Below are 19,646 nucleotides of genomic sequence, written 5' to 3' on the forward strand. Positions count from 1 at the left end.
TGAGGAATCAGAACTTTTATTTATTTATTCATTTATTCATTTATTTATTTATTTATTTTAAGGATTTTATTTATTTATTTCACAGAGAGAGACCATGAGAGGGAACACAAGCTGGGGGAGTAGGAGAGGGAGAAGCAGGCTCCCTGCTGAGCATGGAGCCTAATGCAGGACCCTGGGATCATGTCATGACCTCAGCTGAAGGCAGACACTTAACCAACTGAGCCACCCAGGTGCCCCAAGCTGGTGGTTGTGGTTTTTTTTTTTTTTTTTTTAGATTTTATTTATTTATTTAAATATTTCTTTTTCTTTTTTCTTTTTTTTTTTTTATTTGACAGAGAGAGATCACAAGTAGGCAGAGAGGCAGGCAGAGAGAGAGGGGGAAGCAGGCTCCCTGCTGAGCAGAGAGCCCGATGCGGAGTTTGATCCCAGGACCCTGAGAGATCATGACCCGAGCTGAAGGCAGAGGACTAACCCACTGAGTCACTCAGGCACCCCAAGATTTTATTTATTTATTTGACAGAGTGAGAGAGCCCAAGCAGGCAGAGCAGCAGAGGGAGAGGGAGAAGCAGGCCCCCCACTGAGCAGGGAGCCCGATGCAGGGCTTGATCCCAGAACCCTGGGATCATGACCCAAGCTGAAGGCAGTCGCTGAACCAACAGCCACCCAGGCACATCCCCCCCCGCCCCCGAGTTGTTTTTTAAACAGTTGGGTACATAGATCTGGATCTCGGAGTGGACATCAATGATGGAGGCCTAGATCTAGGATTCGATGTCATACAGGTGGTAAATATTGCCATCGGCATGGATTGAGTGAGATAGAATAGAGAGCCTAGGGTCAGGCTTCAAGACATCTCAAGATTTTGGGGTTTGGTAGGGGAGGCTGAGCAAGCTCTCAGAAGTTCCTGAGAAAGTAGAACCAGGTAGGAAGAAATATAGAGTACTTCCTCCCATAAACCAAAGGGAGGGAACAATCTTTGATTACTTTGAATTCTCACGATCTCAGCACAGAGGGTTATTGTAAGAATTTTAAAAAGAGGTTTTCATTCAGGCCACCTCATTCCTCTGCAAGGCACCTTTGTGCAGGCCACAACCTGCTTAACCCTACTTAGCAGCCCTGTGAAAGCTGCTGAGAGGATGAGTAAGATAAAGCCTGAGGTATGAGTTTAGCAGCCTGGGCTCATAGTTGGTTTTGCTGAAAGTAGTGGGGCAGAAGTTGGATCAGTGGATTGAGGAGCCAGTAAAGGTGAAAAAACAGGGTGGGGAGTAGGGACAACTCTTTTAAGTTTGCAGAGTGATGGCAGATTGTTCGGTGGAGGGTCTTGTGGGATTGATGGAATTTTTCTGTTTGTTTTCTAATATTTAAAAAAATTTTTGTATTTTTAAATGGGAGACATCAGAAAATTTTACGTGTGTAAAGAGAGAATCAGTTCAATGGGAAAGGAGAAAAAGGTATTGGTAAAATTAAGAGAAGGTGGAAGTAGATGGAATCCCATTCAAGGCCTAGAATTGGGTCCAGATATGTGATGGTGTCTTTTTTTTTTTTTTTTTTTTCTTAGTGACGTAGAGAGAACGTGAGAGAATTCGTGTGTGTGTGTGTAGTGGGGTTAGGAGAGTAAGTCATTAAATAATACGTATATGTGGTCGTTTTAAAACTCAAGCAATCTGGTCTCCATCCCCCTCTCCCCCTCTCCCTGCCCCAAGGAGAAATAAAATAGCTGCTTTAGGAAAATTAAGTCTTTATCTAGTAATTTCCAAATTAATATAGATGAAGAGTAAGGTACTCATTAGACTGAATGGGAAGCTTTTTGTTATTCTGGATTTGCCTTCAAAATACTAACTTTTTAGTGATGCCTAAGATATGGTAGTTTCCTCTTTGGTGTGATGGTCCCTGACCTTCTCATGTGATGAAGGTGAAATCACTTGTCAATACAAACTGTATTAGAAATTGATGAAATTAAAGCTTTGAGTTTGAGAAATAAAGATATATTATCACCCCCCCACCCCCAAATGGGGCAGGTCTGGATAATGCATGTAGTGAATGGGAGATGACTGTTGGAGGACTTGGGGATGTGGTGCTTACTTAGGGATGATGGATAATTGATACTAGGGTTTATCCAGGGTTGGAGTTTTAACAGATTGGTGTGAGGAAAAATATTAAGGGAGGTTAAGGGGATTGGCAAGAGTGTTACTAAACTGATAGACCATGAACTGTAAGCTGAAAGAAGAAAGTGAGGAAGGAAGAAAGTACTTGACTGGGAAAAAGAGAGAGTCACTGGAATTCAAGTTACTTAAACAAACCAACCAACCAAAAGCAAGGTGGTATTGAGAGAGTGTGAGTAGATAGTTGTCAAAAATAAGTCATCGGGGGACATTGAGCAAGATGAACTAAAAAGGGGTTATGGAATTTTAGAGACAAGTAGGCCACAAATGGAAGCTCCTACTGTGGCAGGAACAGATTCATTGGAAGTGCTGATGGTGGAACCCAGGTTACAGTGGATTCAAAAGTGAGCAAAGATAAGTTTAAGGTAAGATTTCCCCAAGAGTTGTGGCTGTGAAGAGTCTAGACAATGAGAATTAGAAGGGAAAAGGGTATTAAAATTTTGCCTCCCCCCACCTTTTTAAAAGTAATCTCCATGTCCCAATTGTGGGGCTTGAACTCATGACCCCAAGATCTAGAGTTTCATTTCTTTTTTTTTTTTTTTTTGAAGATTTTATTTATTTATTTGACAGAGAAATCAAAAGTAGGCAGAGAGGCAGGCAGAGAGAGGGGGAAGCAGGCTCCCTGCTGAGCAGAGAGTCTGATGTAGGGCTCGATCCCAGGACCCTGAGATCATGACCTGAGTCGAAGGCAGAGGCTTAATCCACTGAGCACCCAGGCATTCTGATTTTGACTTTTTGTTGTTGAAAGACTCAAGGGTGCTCATGTGTGGCCAAGCGATGAGCAGTAGCAAAGTGGGAGATCCACAGGATACCTCAGAAAATAGGGGCAACATAGGGATTCAGAGCGTTGCTTTAGATAGAACATTTACTTTTTCCATGATGTGAAGTTGATGGGAAGAAGGTCTGTGTGTGAACATGTGGGTAAATTTCTGGGTTTACTGGAAGGAACTTGGCAGACTCTGGTGGAGTGCTCAAGAACTTGAAAGTTAAACAAATGAATCTGAGTTGTCTTGCTCTGTTTTTTTACTAGATGTGCAGCTTTTGGTCAGTTATGGAATCTTACTTATGTGTAAGATGGTAATTTATGGTCTTTAATGATCATAAGAGGATGATGTTAAAGATGAAGTACTAAATATATGTAAACTGCTTGGCTCATTAGCTTATCAGATATGGTAGGAGCTCAAAGCTGCTACCCCTTATTATTGAAAGTGCTATAGAAAAATGGCTTGCATTTTTTAGGAAGCAGGAATGTGGAAGGTCATGTACCATGAATGTGGAGGAGCTGGGGAAAGAAGAAGGTGCAAAAAGTTTGAAAACTGTTTTGGAAAGGAGAGAACACTGGCTAGGGAAGCATGGTCTAAGCAAGTATACATGGTCTAAGCAAGTATTGAAGACCCAGTTGTAGTCTGAGAACTACCTGGGGGTGGCACATTGACCAACCTTTACATTGAGGACAATTGTGCATGTGAAGCAAAGCTTAAAATCTAATACAGTACTCTCCTAGAGTTGCTTTGTTTGTCCCTTCCGGTTAATATGGTTAGAGGTCAATTAATAGAGGGTGTGGTTGAGATTCCTTGGAAGGGAAATTATACTGAAGTCAGATCTTTACTATGTTTGCTTAAGATGTTATTAAAAAAAACTTACAATCTTTAAAATTTTGGGTTAAAGCATAGTCAGTGATTTTAAATATAGATGCAGAGTTAGTGGGAACATAGTCCATAAGACCAGCTTTCCTTCTGATACTAGTTCCAAGTTTAGGGGTCCCCAAGGATACTCTTAGGTTGGATAAGTCACCAGAATGACTTGCTGAACTCATTGAAAACTGTTCTACTCATGGTTACAGTTTATTACAGCTAAAAGTCAGATTGAAATCAGCTACTGTTAAAAGCCCATGTATAGCAAGAGTCCAGGAAAGTTTCCAATGTGGAGCTTCCAATTGTCCTTTCCTTGTGAAGTTATGAACACAGTATTACTCTTCTGGTGTTGATGTGTGATACACAGTATGTATGGAGTATTATCAAGCATGGAAGCTTGCCCCAGCATTGGTGTTTAGGGTTTTTCATTGGGACTACATGACTGACTGTCTATATGCGTGAAGTTAGTTTCCAGCCCTTTTGGAGGTTGAGTTGGCCCTTGGGACTCAGAGCCCCTTCACCCTCATAAATCACATTGTTAATGTTCTGGTGTGGGCCAAAACCCCCAGATGAATAAGGACACTTTTTTTAGTGTCACGTTCTAGGACTTCAGAGATTACCTTCCAGAAGCCGAGGGTAAAGGCCAGACAGACCTCCTTTGGTGTTGGTGAAATTATTTACAGTTTTACAAACATAATTAAATGTATTTTAATATTTTGAGTCTACATTGCTGTTTAGTTGAGTTTGATTAGTGATTGAAAATTGGTAACAAAGAACCCATAAATCATTAAGATTTGATATTATATACACTTAAGTAGCTAAGGAAGTTTCATCAAGAAATTATGTTAACTTAATATTTCAGTGTTGCAAAACTGATAAAAACTCATAATTTTGGCATGGTGGTTCAGTTCTGTTTTAATAAATTTGAACTTAGATTTTCTCTTGTGGGAAGAGTTTTGAATAATGAAGTCCATGAGCCTCCTGAATGAATTTTTTAGCCATAGATTCATATTTTAGAGCATAGTTTCACCTTTTCTTCTATTCCTCATGAAAGTGTATATGAATCCAGGTGAGTAACAGGCATCATAGGGATGACCTTGAATTTATTTCTACAAGATAAATCCTTTTCAAGTGGTATTAACTGTTAGTAATGAAAAACTCACAGCATATTCTACAGCTACTTTATGACAGAGACATATTTTTGCGCACCATTGCTTTAGAGAATAAATGCATTCCCACCTCATTGGCTTAAGTGCAAATCTCATTTCCTGGTTGATATTCATTACCAATTAGATCTCACCGTCAGAGCAAAAATCCCTTAATAAGCCTAGTTAAAAGCAACTTGAAGCAATATGATGCTTATTCCAGTGGCACCACTAAGTGTGCTGTTTGCATCAAGTCATTTTGGGGTGCTTTATGGAAATGCTTCCCATAGGGAATTCCCTAACTTAATACTTGCAGAGTGGTGCTTTTTTTTGGGGGTGGGGTGCCTTTTAGTGCTTACATGAACTGGATGAGACCACATGTAGCCAGGAGATACTGCATCCCCTAGCACATGGTGGATTGTCGATGTGAGGTCTGAGGATTTGGGTCATTCAAAATAAATGGCCTCTCAGATTTATTACATTTTCAGTACAATGAGAATAGGTAACTAAATGAGCGGTGACTATATTTGCATGTGATTTGTATGTTACAGTTAACATTTAAATTCTCTTATGTACTAAAAAGTTTTTTGGTTGCCACCTTAAGCCTCTCTATCTTCAGAGGCACAGAGTGGCTTTCCATCTCAATTTTTGCTTCAACATTCGAACCCTAGAGGGCCATAGTACGACTAAAAGCACCTAACCCATGAATGATATTTGCTTCATGTTTGAACAACAAATGTTTTAACCCACTGTCTTCACTAATATTGTAACTACTGTCTTACAGATTGACTTGATGCAAAACATCACAAAGGCTCCATATTATACAGTATGCGATTTTTGAGGTATGAGCTTTAGAAACTTACCTCTCATGTGGCATGTACATCAGGCTTTAACTTCATTTTAATCATTTGGGGGAAATTTATGCATTTCTTTTTTTTCTCTCTCTCTCCATAATATTTTTAGAATATTAAAGGGGCTGTGGAGGTATTTTTGATCCTTGCTAGTATGATTCTTAGTTTTAACAGATACATTTTTTTCTTATCACTAAACAGACACTAATTCTGGCAGATGATAGCTTTTTCAGCCCTTATAACTGGCTTAACATTTATACCTGCCTCTTTGAATTCAAATCTGTTTTTTGTGCCTTTGATTGCCTCATTTTAAGTGCTCATTTCCGTTCATTAACAGTTTTCTATTTCTTGGACTGGGTGGTGGTGGTGGTGCTAACAGCCTGGTACTGACTTTTTTTGGGACCTTAGCAGTCTTGATATTTTTAAAAAAATCAAGATTTCATATAAATGCGGAACCATTTTGTGCTTTTGGGTTCAGACTACCTATAACTTGAATTCTGGTTGGAAATGTTTTGATTAGTTTGTTTTAAAAGAGTGTGGGCAACTGGTGAGTTTTAGACAGTTCTGAGACTAGTTTTAACCCTAGTGATTTTGTTGTTGTTATATTTCTGAAAACCCAAACTCTGAGTGGGGGGAAACACTTGGTTTTCATAACTCATGGGATTTAAAAACCTGTATTTCTAATAAATTGGGAAGTTGTTCCCATTCTTTTTTTCTTTTTTTCCAGTTTAGTTTGAAATCAAATGCTTTTGTAGATAGAAATGGATTTGTTGGTAGGACATTGCTTAATTTCTTCACTGAAGAACTTAAAACCATATTGGGTATGAAAACTTGTTTTGGTTGTATTCTTGTGCTCTTGAGCTGTATATATATTATTTGTCTGTTAGACTGGAATACTAAACTTCAGTTTAGTATTAACGGTATTAGTAACTTTTTTTTTTAAGATTTGTTTGTTTATTTGAGAGGAGGGGCAGAGGGAGAGGGAATCCTAAGAATACTGTCTGCTCAGTGTAGAGCCTGATATAGGACTTGATCTCAGAACTCTGAAAACGTGACCCGAGCTGAAACCAAATCAGGCACTTAATCGACTGCACCACCCGGGTGTGCCCCAGGGTCTTCGTAACTTTAAGCATACCCTGTAAGCTAAGTATTTCTTAAGAATTGAGTATCTGATTTAAGCCTCATAACAACTTTACAGGTGAGGTAGGTATTCTCCCCATTTTACGCAAGAAACAGCTGAGGTGTGGAGATTACCTTGTACAAAATCCCACTTAACTTTTCTGTGTGGGAGCTGGGATTTGAGCCAAATCTTTTTTTAACCCATATTCTCTGCTGCCTTATGTTTACAGCTATGTCACCAAAAAAATGATTCTTACACTTAACTCTTAGTAGTAAGAGTAGTATATGTGATAAATAAACATAATTTAAGCAGGAAATTCAGACATTTAGATACTGGTAGATTTTTGTTATCTTGTATGCATTCATTTGCTAGCAGCTTACTTAACCAGGTTCAGTTAGGTGTCATACAGATAGACAGACAAGTTCAGAATCTGTCAGAGAAGCTCTTAAGCCCCTCTTTATTTTTCATTTCCTGTCCAGAAATTTATGGTATGTTATGGTTTATTGTAGGTGCACATTTAATGTGCTATTTTTAGAAACATGGGAGGTGCTGTTACATTCATTTTTTTAAAAAGCTGTCATGCTCCATTTAGTGTTAATGGTACTTAAATGCTTATAGATTCAGTATGCTTAGAAAAAAGTTCTCATACCTTTTTTTTTTTTTTTTTGAAAATCCAAAAGTTATATTTTTTCACTTATTGGAAATACTGAGCTTTCTTGACAAGTGAACCCTAGATGTTTAAAGAAGAGGCTCCATTATGAAGCCTTCGTCATTTTCATATGCTAGGATCATGGAATTTTACCACGTTTGCAATTGAGAGCCTTTAGGAATAATTTAGATTTGTGCCACTTATCCAAGTTTAATTGGACCTCTTGTTTGCTTTCTGTATTAACAGTGGTTTCAGTAAGTATAGACCAGGTTGTCTGACCGAGCTTATGCTAAGTTTCATGGTTCAGAATTTTTGTGAGTGGAGGCAAAGAAAAAATGATAAATTGAAATATATAAACAAACATTGAAGTCATTTTTTTATAAGAGGAAGGAATCACAAGGATTGAGGAATAGGCTTGTTCTGCTTTTGCCAATGTCCTCAAGTTTCCCAAATAATTGTGAGTTCAGAACCTTTTGAACCTTCTTTTTAGTACATACCATAAAAGTGACTTTTTCCAGAAAGTTGTTCCTCTCAGTAGTAGTATCAACAGGAGAGAAGCTTTTCTCTTGGTATTTTTCATATGTTATTTTTCATATAGTGTTGTCTTATTTCTTGATGCTTTATGTTTGATGGTGGGAAAAATAAGGCTCATGAAAATTATGAAACTCAGCTCCTGGTTGGCCTAAGGAGGCATAGAACTGATCCTTAGATAAGGATAAGGACTCGTTTTACCCTGGGGCTGTACCACTCGTTTGTTAATGGCTTAGTATCAGGGATTATTCTTCACAGTACTTGACTTTTAAATAGATGATGGACTGCAACCTTCAAATTCAGCTTTATTGGATTCCTGATACTTTATTTTTCTCACTTTTTATAATTTTGATAGTCTCTGTAGGTAAGGAATCTTCAGTGAAGTCTCCAATACATTAAAATAATCTTACTTTCTAACTAATGTGTTTTTATATCCTATCAAGTTTGCTTTCAAATCATTCTATAATTTCCTTTCCCACCAGATAATCCCCCCCAAATTAGGAATTCAGGTGAGAGAGAGAGAATATGCCACATGGCCCCTCCCTTGTATGTTGCCAGTGCTTTTTACTTTTATGACTGGGAATACTGTAATTTTTCCACTGACCAACCTCTCCTGGGAGGAGAGCTGAGGAAGAGTGATTCCTTTTATCAAATCATGTATCCTGGACCAGGGTGATCAAATGTCTTGGTTTGCCTTGGACTGAAAGTCGGGGGCGGGGGGAGGTTCATGGACATAGAATTTCCATTGCTGAAATTATTAACTCTTGAACACAGAAGGATGAGTTGGTCACTCTAATCTGGGTAGTTATCCATATATCTTAATGGGTCTGTAGAATAGAAAGGGCTAAAAACCTGGCATTTCTGCATTCACTGACAGTCCCTTCCCTCTTGAAAGACTTCTGTTGGAGTGCTTATTTATTACTAGTAATGATTTAAAAATTAGAGTGGTAGGAGAGGCTTGAATAAAGATTTATGATTTGGGCTATGAAAATATTTGTTTAAAGTTAATCTTATATTCTTCTTTCTTTGCAGAACTGATAGTGCATCAGCCGACCCAGATACTTTAAAATATTCTTCATCCAGAGATCGGGGTGGGTCTTCTTCTTATGGACTGCAACCTTCAAATTCAGCTGTGGTGTCTCGGCAAAGGCACGATGATACCAGAGTCCACACTGACATACAGAATGACGAAAAGGGTATATATGCTTCCTTTATTGTTAGAGGCATGTTTTTTGGGTTGTTTTTTAACGTACCAGCTTTTCCCTTGCCTCCTCTTTCCCTCTCTTTTTCTCCCCTATTTCTCTTTTTTTTTTAATATGCTTAAAATAAAAATATTTAAGTACAGTGCTGTTTTTGAAACTTCTTAAGTTTACTCCCTTCATTAAAAACTTTTTAAAATTTTCGTACATTATAATATACATAGGCAGTTTCCTTGTCATCCAAAATATCACAAAGGCAAAGTAGTCTCCTGACTACTATTTCTCCTCTAGATTTCTAAAAGTTTTTAAAGTGCAATTATATTTCTCTTCTCTTCTGCGGATGAACAAAATGAAAACAAGATGATTTCAAAGCAGGTAGCACAATGGAAGTATAGAAGAAAGGCTGTATGTGGGTAGTATGGTCCTGAACTGTCAGAAATTGATTGAGTAATGCAAAGAGCCCTATTAAAGTAAGGTAAATGTTGCTGTTTTTAGGTGGCTACAGTGTCAATGGAGGATCTGGGGAAAATACTTATGGTCGGAAGTCGTTGGGGCAAGAGCTGAGGGTTAACAATGTGACCAGCCCTGAGTTCACCAGTATTCAGCATGGCAGTCGTGCGTTAGCCATCAAAGACATGAGGAAATCACAGGGTAAGATTGGGCCAACTGGGGGCCAGTCTGCCTCCACATTTGTATTGCCTTACAAACACCTGTATCCCCTTTTTCCTGGACACCGTATTTCTTACTAATGCTTTTGCACACATGAATTGGTTTGTTTACTTCGAGTTGAAAAACATGTACAGATTCACATTGAGTAACGCAAAGAGCCCTATTAAAGTAAGGTAAATGTTGCTGTTTTTAGGTGGCTACATGTTCACATTCTTTCTCCTGTAAACTGTTTCTTAGACTAAATTCTCACAGGAAAGGTTTTAATACTTTTTTAGAGTACACTTTCTAGAGAATTCTCTTAAAGTAAGATTTGAAGACTAGATAAGTTGAAAGAAACAGTTTTCCTGATCATAGTGGGTAATGAATGTCTAGTGTGTGGTGGGCTCTTCCTGCAGCAAAGTCCTTGGACTCCGGGGTCAGTTGGGGATTTCCGTATAAATGATGTAGATGTTTTTCTAAAGTTAAAGAGGCTAATAATCACCTTCTGCCTTATCACACAGCCTAACTGTATAGGTAAAGTGCCTTGAATGTCAGGGGATTAGAGGTAGTGATCATTAGTTTTCTAGAAGAAAAATTTATTTTGTGTAAAGCTAAGCATGAAATCAGGATTTCTGATTTATTTACTTTGTTGGATGTAGTCACTCTTTGGATATGTTTACTTATGACCATTTGCTTTCATGAGGGTGTGTATGTATATCTGTGTGTTGTGTATATCTTGGTGAATATTTTTGTGCATATAGGTGCTTTTTTTTTGCATAGGCTTTTAAAAAATGAATTTTTTTTTGGATAAATTCTCAGAAGTGGATCCACTAGTCAAAGGCTGTGTTTTTTGTTTTTTGTTTTTTTAAGATTTTATTTATTTATTTAATATATATAGAGAGAGAGACACAGCAAGAGAGGGGAGATAAGCAGGGCAAGTGAGAGAGGGAGAAGCAGGCCTCCTGTGTTGCTGGGAGCCCAACACACGGGTTTGATCTCAGGACGCTGGGATCATGCCCTGAGCTGAAGGCAGATGTTTAATGACTGAGCCACCCAGGTGCCCTGCTGTGCTGTTTCTTAAGAGTGTTTGAAGCCCTTGATTTTGGTACGATAGAAGCTAGAAAGTGAATCCAAAGATAATGTCCAGTTCTTTCTCCTCTGAGGCTCAGAATTAAGTAGTTTGCTAGTGGAAGAATTGTAAATATAGCATAGATTTCCTGGCTTGTAACCTAATGACATTTTCAGTATCCATCTTTTCTGAAATACTCAGTGGGCTAGGGATTAAAAAAAGAATCATTTTCCTTCTCTCAGATGTTGTAATTCCTTTTATTATTAAGCTTTTCCATGGCTTAGGGAGACATGAAACTATCAGACTCTAATGTGGTTTGTTTTTACTGTACATTGGTTAATCATTACATAGCACAGCTGAAAATATAAAAAGAAAAATTTAGTACTTAAATGTATTTTTATTGGCAATTGTTTCAGCATTGTTGCTTGTTCTTGTCATTAAAAAATAAAGGGCAGAACAGTCTGGTTTGCCACTTTTCTAGTGGCATCATGCCTTGCACATGGCTGATGGTAATTAGACATTTGTTGAACTGAATGTTCAACAAATTGAACTGATTTGAATTGAATTGAACTGATTTGCAGTTCATAGAAACTTTGTCTTGGGAAAGTAATGCTAATGTGAACAAGAGACTTCCCTCCATTGGATACCAAGTGAGAAATAGAAACATATAGCCTCTTTCTGCCTGGTTGAGACTTTATCCCTAACCTGTAGACTTCTCTTACCGGTACTTCTGGTCTTTACCTGAATGTTGAAAAGATTTTGGAACAAATCTGAAGAAAGTAATTTCTAAGCCTTTCTTTTTCCTCTCACCTGGTCCCCTGGAATGAGCATTTGCTTAGATTTATCTTTTTCAGGGTCTGCTTTCTGTGTAGCAGGAGTCTGCTGGAATTTGGTTTATAGTGACAAAAAAGTGTGATGGGACCTGCATTCAGTTGAAGTTTTACTGTTCAGTGGTCTGTGATTTTTGATGTACTTTTAAATATTTGGGCTATAAAGCTTCTGTGTTTATACATGTTTATTTTCAAAGAGCGATCGATGTCTTATTCTGATGAGTCTCGACTGTCGAATCTTCTTCGGAGGATCACCCGGGAAGATGACAGAGACCGAAGACTGGCTACTGTGAAGCAGTTGAAAGAATTTATTCAGCAACCAGAAAACAAGCTGGTAAGTACAGTATGGAAATGTTGATTACTTATGTTTTTTTCATAATAAAGTAGATAATGCTGTCTGGAGAGGTTTAAGAAGGGAAAAGCTTTGCTTCTCAGGAAATATGACAGGAATTCCTTATTCTAGGTTAATTTGGCCTATGTTACAATGATTGAGAACTTGATGACCATGAGTGTAGTTTACCTGCCATTGGTGAATCCACACTGGTGTCTTTTACAATTAAGTGCTTTTAACCTTTAATATATTTATTCTGTTGTCCTCAGAATTTTATTTTCTGTATGTCGGGACAGACTGTGTCTTTGTTTTTCATATGTGAAATTGGGGTTGCAGTGTGTGTATTTTGTTCATGAGTAGGTATGGTCTGGTGGCCAGGGCTAAATAAATAGAAAAATCCTTTAAAGAAAAAAGTTCAGGAGCAGTTACAAATTTCTCTCCACTCTGAGTAATTCTAACGTGAAATTAAGAACTTGATATAGAGCAGGAAAAAAATTAATGAGAATTGTATGACTCAAACAATATTTGGTTCAAGGCAGCTTTTCTGTCTCCCCCCTATTTTATTATGAAAAAGTTCAAATATATAGCAAATGAAATTTTTGAAAAAATTTTGAATCTATATTGATAATTGAATATATGTCTGCCATCTAAATTCTGTCGTTAACATTTTATCATGTCTTTTGTTACATATCTCTTCACCTCTTCATCTGTCAGTCCATCACGTAGTGTATTTCAGAGTAATAAATAAAACCGGCTTTTTGAGTTTATTTTTTTTTTCATTGATCATGGCAGTGCATAGGATGGAGAAACTTTTAGAATCTGAAAGGAAACTTGTAACACTGATACATGCTAATTGTGGACTGGGAATAATAAGAAAAAGAAGGTGTGCTGTTTGATTAGAATTTGGAGGGGAAGATGAGTAAGAAAGTGTACAGTATTATTGAAAGTATAGGAATTTGAAGTTTTTTATACTTTTTTTTAAGGTACTAGTTAAACAATTGGATAATATCTTGGCTGCTGTACATGATGTGCTTAATGAAAGGTAAGTAACCAATGGGCAATTTTAAGACTTTAAAATATATTTTTAGAAATTATTTAAAAATGCACAAGAAGATAAACCCATCAGTGGCTTCACTTATGAATATCTACTTAATATTTTGCTGGGTTCTGTGCCATCTTTATCTATGTTAAAGTATTCATATGTTAATTACCATTGAATGCAGATGGATTCCACTTGAAAGGAAATGCCTTTTTTTTCTTTCTTTCTTTTTTTTCTTTCTAATTTGTCAACATGACTGAGTAATTGAGCATTGTGGAATGCCATAAACTCTTAATGCAGGCATGAATGAATGCAATTAACTTTTGTAAACTAGAGAACTTTGAAACTGCTTAGAGAATAGAGGTGAAAGGGAGCTTCCTTCTTTGGGCAACAGTGGATTCACACCACCTGCTCTACGAGGCTACTGGGGTTCTCCACAAAGGTGTGCAGTCTGTTCTTCGTATGGGGATTCCCAAAGAATTGCTGTGTTGGAAAGCACCAAAAGTTCATCTCAGCAGGTCACGAAACTTACTGCTTTTTGATGGTCTCATTTTATATAGTTATTAATATACTTAAATCAGTACTGTTATCCTGTTAAGTTTGTTGTGCTTTAACTAGTACCATTTCTTGTTTTATAGTCCTTACCTACTGAACATTACATCGTATGTAGTATTAGTAGTGTGTTTTATCTGATCCTTGTTGCTGCCTTTTTCTGTGGATTATTTACTGTAGCTTGAGATGGAATGTGAAGCCTGATTTTTAGTATTTCTGGGCCTTTCTTTACTGTTTGTGAATAATTGATTCCGTAAAAGAATCTAATGTCTAACAAAGGTACTTTTGGGCACTGTGGGATAGAGAAAGTAGAGAGCATATTTAAAGATAAAATTTCAATCTTTTATGTATTTTGAATAGAAAACTTAAAATCGTTGAAGACATTCTTTTGTAAAATGTGTCATTCTTGTCACTTTGAAAGCTTAAATCTTTTGTATGTTTTGTTTTGTTTGCTTTGAAATAAACACAGTAGCAAATTGCTTCAGGAGTTGAGACAGGAGGGTGCTTGCTGTCTTGGCCTTCTTTGTGCTTCTTTGAGCTATGAGGCTGAGAAGATCTTCAAATGGATTTTTAGCAAATTTAGCTCATCTGCAAAAGATGAAGTTAAACTTCTCTACTTATGTGCCACCTACAAAGCATTGGAGACTGTAGGAGAGAAGAAAGCCTTTTCATCTGTAATGCAGGTAAGAATGAGGGGGAAAATTGATGCATTTGGGAAGAAAATTGTCAATTTTCTAGCAATGTTTTTTTTTTTTTTTTTTTTTTTTTTTTTTTTTTTTTTTTTTTTTTTTTTTTTTTTTTTAGAGAGAAATCACAAGTAGATGGAGAGGCAGGCAGAGAGAGAGAGAGAGAGAGAGGGAAGCAGGCTCTCTGCTGAGCAGAGAGCCCGATGCGGGACTCGATCCCAGGACTCTGAGATCATGACCTGAGCCGAAGGCAGCGGCTTAACCCACTGAGCCACCCAGGCGCCCCTCTAGCAATGTTTTTGAAGAGGAACTTGGAGAAACAAAACTTAGTATAGGACTTATCTACTATAAGTTAGATTTTTCTTGTCTTTTGGCTTTTTTGGAGCTGTCCTTTGAATTTGCTTAGTACTAAAATCATTTGCACATTTGGAAGTGGGGAGTTGGTGAGGACAGCTGGATATGAGGGGACTTGACTTTTCTGAGGGAGACAAAAACTGAACAATACCACTCATTCTAGGCCTTTTAAGGTTTAGTAATATGTCAAAAATTCTTATTCTAGGTGATAAAAAATAATTTTGTATAAATGGAAACCAGCCCTCCTTAGCTTTATTTCAGTTTTGTGTGTAAGTATATTAAAAGATCCTTCTCGATTTTTTAAAAAGATTTTATTTGTTTATTTTACAGAAAGAGACATAGCGAGAGAGGGAACACAAGCAGGGGGACTAGGAGAGGGAAAGTAGGCTTCCTGCCGAGCAGGGAGCCCGATGCGGGGCTCGATCCCAGGACTCTGGGATCATGACCTGAGCTAAAGTCAGATGCCTACCCGACTGAGCCATTCAGGTGCCCCAGATGTCTTTTATTTATATGTGCTCTTTACAATTCATCATATGCTTTATTTTGCTTAAGTCACTTTAAATAATAGTTATAGTCAGTTTGTTATGTTTTTTACAGTCAGGTTCTTAAAAATCCATTTTTCTTTGATTATAGAGGTTATATGAGAAATTTTGGGAAAGATTAAGAAAAATTGTAACTAAATATCATAACACCATATTGGGCTTATTCTGCACATAGTTTTTATATTTTGAACATTTCTTCAAATATTTATTTTGAAAATTTTCAAATCCAGAGGAAAATAGGTAGACCAGTGTAATAAATACCCATATTAGCTTTTTTTTTTTTTAAGATTTTATTTATTTATTTGACACAGTGAGATCACAAGTAGGCAGAGAGGCAGGCAGAGAGAGAGGAGGAAGCAGGCTCCCTGCTGAGCAGAGAGCCCAATGTGGGGCTCGATCCCAGGACCCTGAGATCATGACCCGAGCTGAAGGCAGTGGCTTAACCCGCTGAGCCACCCAGGCGCCCCCCCATATTAACTTTTATCTAGATTTATCACTTACTAACTTTTTTTAAGGGTTTTTTTTTTTTTTTTTTTAATGTATTTATTTGAGAGAGGTAATGAGTGAGAGAGCATAAGAGGGAGGAGGGTCAGAGGGAGAAACAGACTCCGACTGAGCAGGGAGCCAGATGCAGGGTTCAACCCCAGGACCCTTGGAACCATGACCTGAGCCAAAGGCAGAGGCTTAACCGACTGAGCCACCAGGCACCCCCATCCCTTAACATTTTCTACACTTGTTTTATTTCTGCACACATAGGCATGTGTACTTTTTTGTTGAACCATTTGAAAATAAATTACACGTCATGACAGTTCACCCTATAGTGCCTGAACACACATCCCCTGAAAATAAGGCTCTTATATAACAGTACAATTATTATCATACCTAAGAAAATTAATATTACTACATAATACAATCCATATTCAAACTTCTGGCCTTAAGATATCTTGTACAGCTTTTGTCTTACCTGACCCAGGGTTCCATCAAGACTTGTGTGTTGTTTAGTGCTCTGCCTCTTTAATCACCGTTAATTAGAACAATTCACATCTTTTTTGTCCCTCCTATTTGTGAAATGTTCTATTTTATGAGTTTGTCTGATTGCTCTTTCCTGATTTTAAACCTTTTGGTCACAAATACTTCCTGGGTTCTTTATTTTGTAGCATCACACAAGCAGGCACATAACTTGTTTGTCTTCCTATTCGGGATGAAGAGTTTGATCACCTGATTGAGGTGATGACCACCAGAATCTTTTCATTGTGGAGGCTTATTTTTCTCCTTTTGTAGTTAGTGATCTGGACATGATACCTGAGACCTTCTGAATACCCTATTTTTTAGTTATATTTCACTCAGTGATTTTGGCTCCCATTCGTATCCTGTACCTGTATAGATTTATCACATTGGCTATGCAAAATATTAGATGCTTTTCCAGTTCTGGCACTTTTTCTGTAGTTATAACGTTTGTAAAGAAGAACTTTACTTTTTAGGAAAAAATGGTTTCTAACAGCTGCAAAATATTCTATCAATGGCATGGCATGCCATGTAGTCGTTTAAAAAATAGATCTATATATAGTGGTAACATGAGCCTGCATGTCTGTTACTCACGCGGTCGGGCCATGCCTATCTTGTCATTCAGATTTGAAACAAATACTAATATCCTAAAGTATAAATTGTATAAAATTTGCTATAAATTTTGAATTGGAAAGTAATTGTCACACTTTTTAAAGGAAAGTTTTCCAAGCACATCTTAATTTCTGTTCTTGAAATTTAATCAAGTCTGTGGTATTAAAGAGAGCACTTAGGAATAATGTCAACAGACATTACTTAGGAATAATGTTAAGAGACTTTAAATAAGTGGACACAGTCTTTATTTTCAGCCTATTTATGGTGAAATGAAATGTTTTCAACTTATTTTTGAGCTGAAACTGTAAGACATTCTTTTCTTTAGTATCATAATCAATTTTAGATAAAGTCACTTTTCCAAAAAAAAAGATCTTATTTGAGAGAGCACGTGCTCTGCATGAAAGGGGTGAGGGGCAGAGGGTGAAGCAGACTCCCCGCAGAGCCAGGAGCCCAACATGGACTTGGGGTCATTACCTGTGCTGAAGATATGTCACTTTTTGATATGAACCCAACATGCTTGTTTTCTTCCTATTTTGTTGAATATTCATGGTTTATAACTTTTTTTGTTTTTCAGCTTGTAATGACCAGCCTACAGTCTATTCTTGAAAATGTGGATACACCAGAATTACTTTGCAAATGTGTTAAGTGCATTCTTTTGGTGGCTCGATGTTATCCTCATATTTTCAGCACTAATTTTAGGGTGAGTTCTCTGACTCCCTCTGTTCAGAAGGATTGGATTTGTGTCTAAGAACCTTTTTAAATCAGAAAGAAAACAGTTTCTGCTTCTTGGAGTATAATCAGTGATGCTTGAGGGTCCAAGATAGAATGGTGCATTAATATGTTTTTGTAAATACCATCTGTACTTTCTGACATTAATACCTTAAAATATTTAAAGAAAAAACATTTTCTCGAGGTCTTAAAGTTCCGTTCTCTTGCCCTGCCCTTACCCTTTCTAAGTTTGTCTAATGTCACATAGGTAGAACACAGATGCTTTTTCTAGGATTTCTTAATCCGAAGTGGTCACAGGAGAAGTAGCAGTTAGACCTTAAAACAATTCTCTTTCTCTCCAACCAGGATACAGTTGATATATTAGTTGGATGGCATATAGATCATACTCAGAAACCGTCGCTCACACAGCAGGTGTCTGGTAAGTTATTTAGCATATACCAGGCGTTTAAATGTGGTGGGAAGGAACTCTGGTTCTTCAAAGTCCAGCTGTTAATACCGTTTCTTTCATAATGCAAGAAAAATAATTTCTTCACAGAAATAATTTGGTTATTATGTATTTTTTCTTTTTTTAAAGATTTTATTTATTTTGTCAGAGAGAGAGTAAGCACAGCAGGCGGAGCAGTAGGTAGAGGGAAAAGCAGGCTTCCTGCCTAGCAAGGAGCCCAGTGTGGGACTTGATCCCAGGACCCTGATACCTGACCTGAGCTGATGTTAGACGCTTAATTGACTGAGCCACTCAGGCACCACAATAATTTGGTTATTATAAATGAACATTACTTGTTAGCAGAATTTATCCTTTCAGAGGAAGACTTTGTACTTTGAAGTAGGTAGGAGAGAGTAAGTACAGATTATAATGTTGCACCTGTGAGAAATTAAAAGGACTTATCCACGAGTCATTGTAGTGTGTTCTGGTGGCAGGAGACACTACATTGGCAATACTCAAGTATAGATTGAAAGATCCTGGATATTTGTGACTCGCTTTTCTGGTTATTAAAAAAACAAATGGATAAATTTGGGAAACTTCGTAATTGATAAATTTAAAAATATTTGTTTTTATTTATGTGAAGGACTACCCTGACTCATTTGGACATTTCAGCTTGTTTCAGGTGCTATAGTTTCTCTTAGCTTAATTGGTGCAATGGACTTCTGAAAATAGGATATTCCACTGAGAGTGGTTCCGACCCATTTCCATTGGGGAGATTAGTGGATGCCTTTGGTGGATAGTTGGGGTTCTGGAGTCGAAAGCCAGGCTAATGGTGGATTGTGTTATTTTAGTCTAAGCCTTGTGTATATTGACAATATGGATATTAAATATAATGAAAAATAAGGACTAAGAATCACATTTTAATTTCTGGAGACTGTTCATTTTTGCAGTATTAAAAGAGACATTGGTTAATCATGATCAGCATATTTACTAGTTGACAGTACTAATTTTATGAAATATGGCATTGTTTAAGGGTATACAACTTGAAAACCAAAAGACTTTGAAAACAAGGCTTTTAGATACATTTGTAATTTAGATTTTTTTGTTTCTTTTTACTTGAATTTTTTGTGATTCCTAGGGTGGTTGCAGAGTTTGGAGCCATTTTGGGTAGCTGATCTGGCATTTTCTACCACTCTTCTTGGTCAGTTTCTAGAGGACATGGAGGCATATGCTGAGGTGAGTATGTAGAAAGTTAAGTTATTTTCCTAAAATATAGTTGAGAACAAAACAATGTTAAAACAGTGGTAAATTAATTTTTTTTATTTAATTTTTTAAAAGATTTTATTTGAGAGAGTGTGCACACAAGGGTGGGGAGGAACAAAAGAAGAGGGAGAAAGAGCCTCCTCGCTGAGTAAGAGCCAGTTATAGGGCTAGATCCCAAGACCCTGAGATCAAGACCTGAGCTAAAGGCAGACACTTTTTTTTTTTTTTTTTTTTAAGATTTTATTTATTTATTTGACAGAGAGAGATCACAAGG

General features: G+C 37.3%; 1 protein-coding gene across 3 annotated transcripts in view; it reads left to right on the forward strand.

The window, feature by feature from the left end:
* The window catches only part of SMG1 (SMG1 nonsense mediated mRNA decay associated PI3K related kinase), a 107,570-nt gene that overhangs the window by 21,316 nt on the left and 66,608 nt on the right, over positions 1 to 19,646 (forward strand). For 2 of the 3 annotated variants that reach the window (XM_059415236.1, XM_059415237.1), the window contains exons 2-9: positions 9,122 to 9,285; positions 9,784 to 9,939; positions 12,033 to 12,169; positions 13,150 to 13,208; positions 14,227 to 14,440; positions 17,531 to 17,656; positions 18,031 to 18,103; positions 19,248 to 19,345. In XM_059415236.1, the coding sequence (XP_059271219.1) occupies positions 9,122 to 9,285; positions 9,784 to 9,939; positions 12,033 to 12,169; positions 13,150 to 13,208; positions 14,227 to 14,440; positions 17,531 to 17,656; positions 18,031 to 18,103; positions 19,248 to 19,345 (1,027 nt within the window). Of the gene's footprint in view, positions 1 to 5,722; positions 5,781 to 9,121; positions 9,286 to 9,783; positions 9,940 to 12,032; positions 12,170 to 13,149; positions 13,209 to 14,226; positions 14,441 to 17,530; positions 17,657 to 18,030; positions 18,104 to 19,247; positions 19,346 to 19,646 lie in introns of all 3 variants that reach the window. The other variant, XM_059415238.1, reaches the window with a different exon arrangement.

The sequence above is a fragment of the Mustela nigripes genome, chromosome 11, assembly GCF_022355385.1.
Source record: "Mustela nigripes isolate SB6536 chromosome 11, MUSNIG.SB6536, whole genome shotgun sequence".
In the NCBI taxonomy this organism is placed as follows: domain Eukaryota; kingdom Metazoa; phylum Chordata; class Mammalia; order Carnivora; family Mustelidae; genus Mustela; species Mustela nigripes.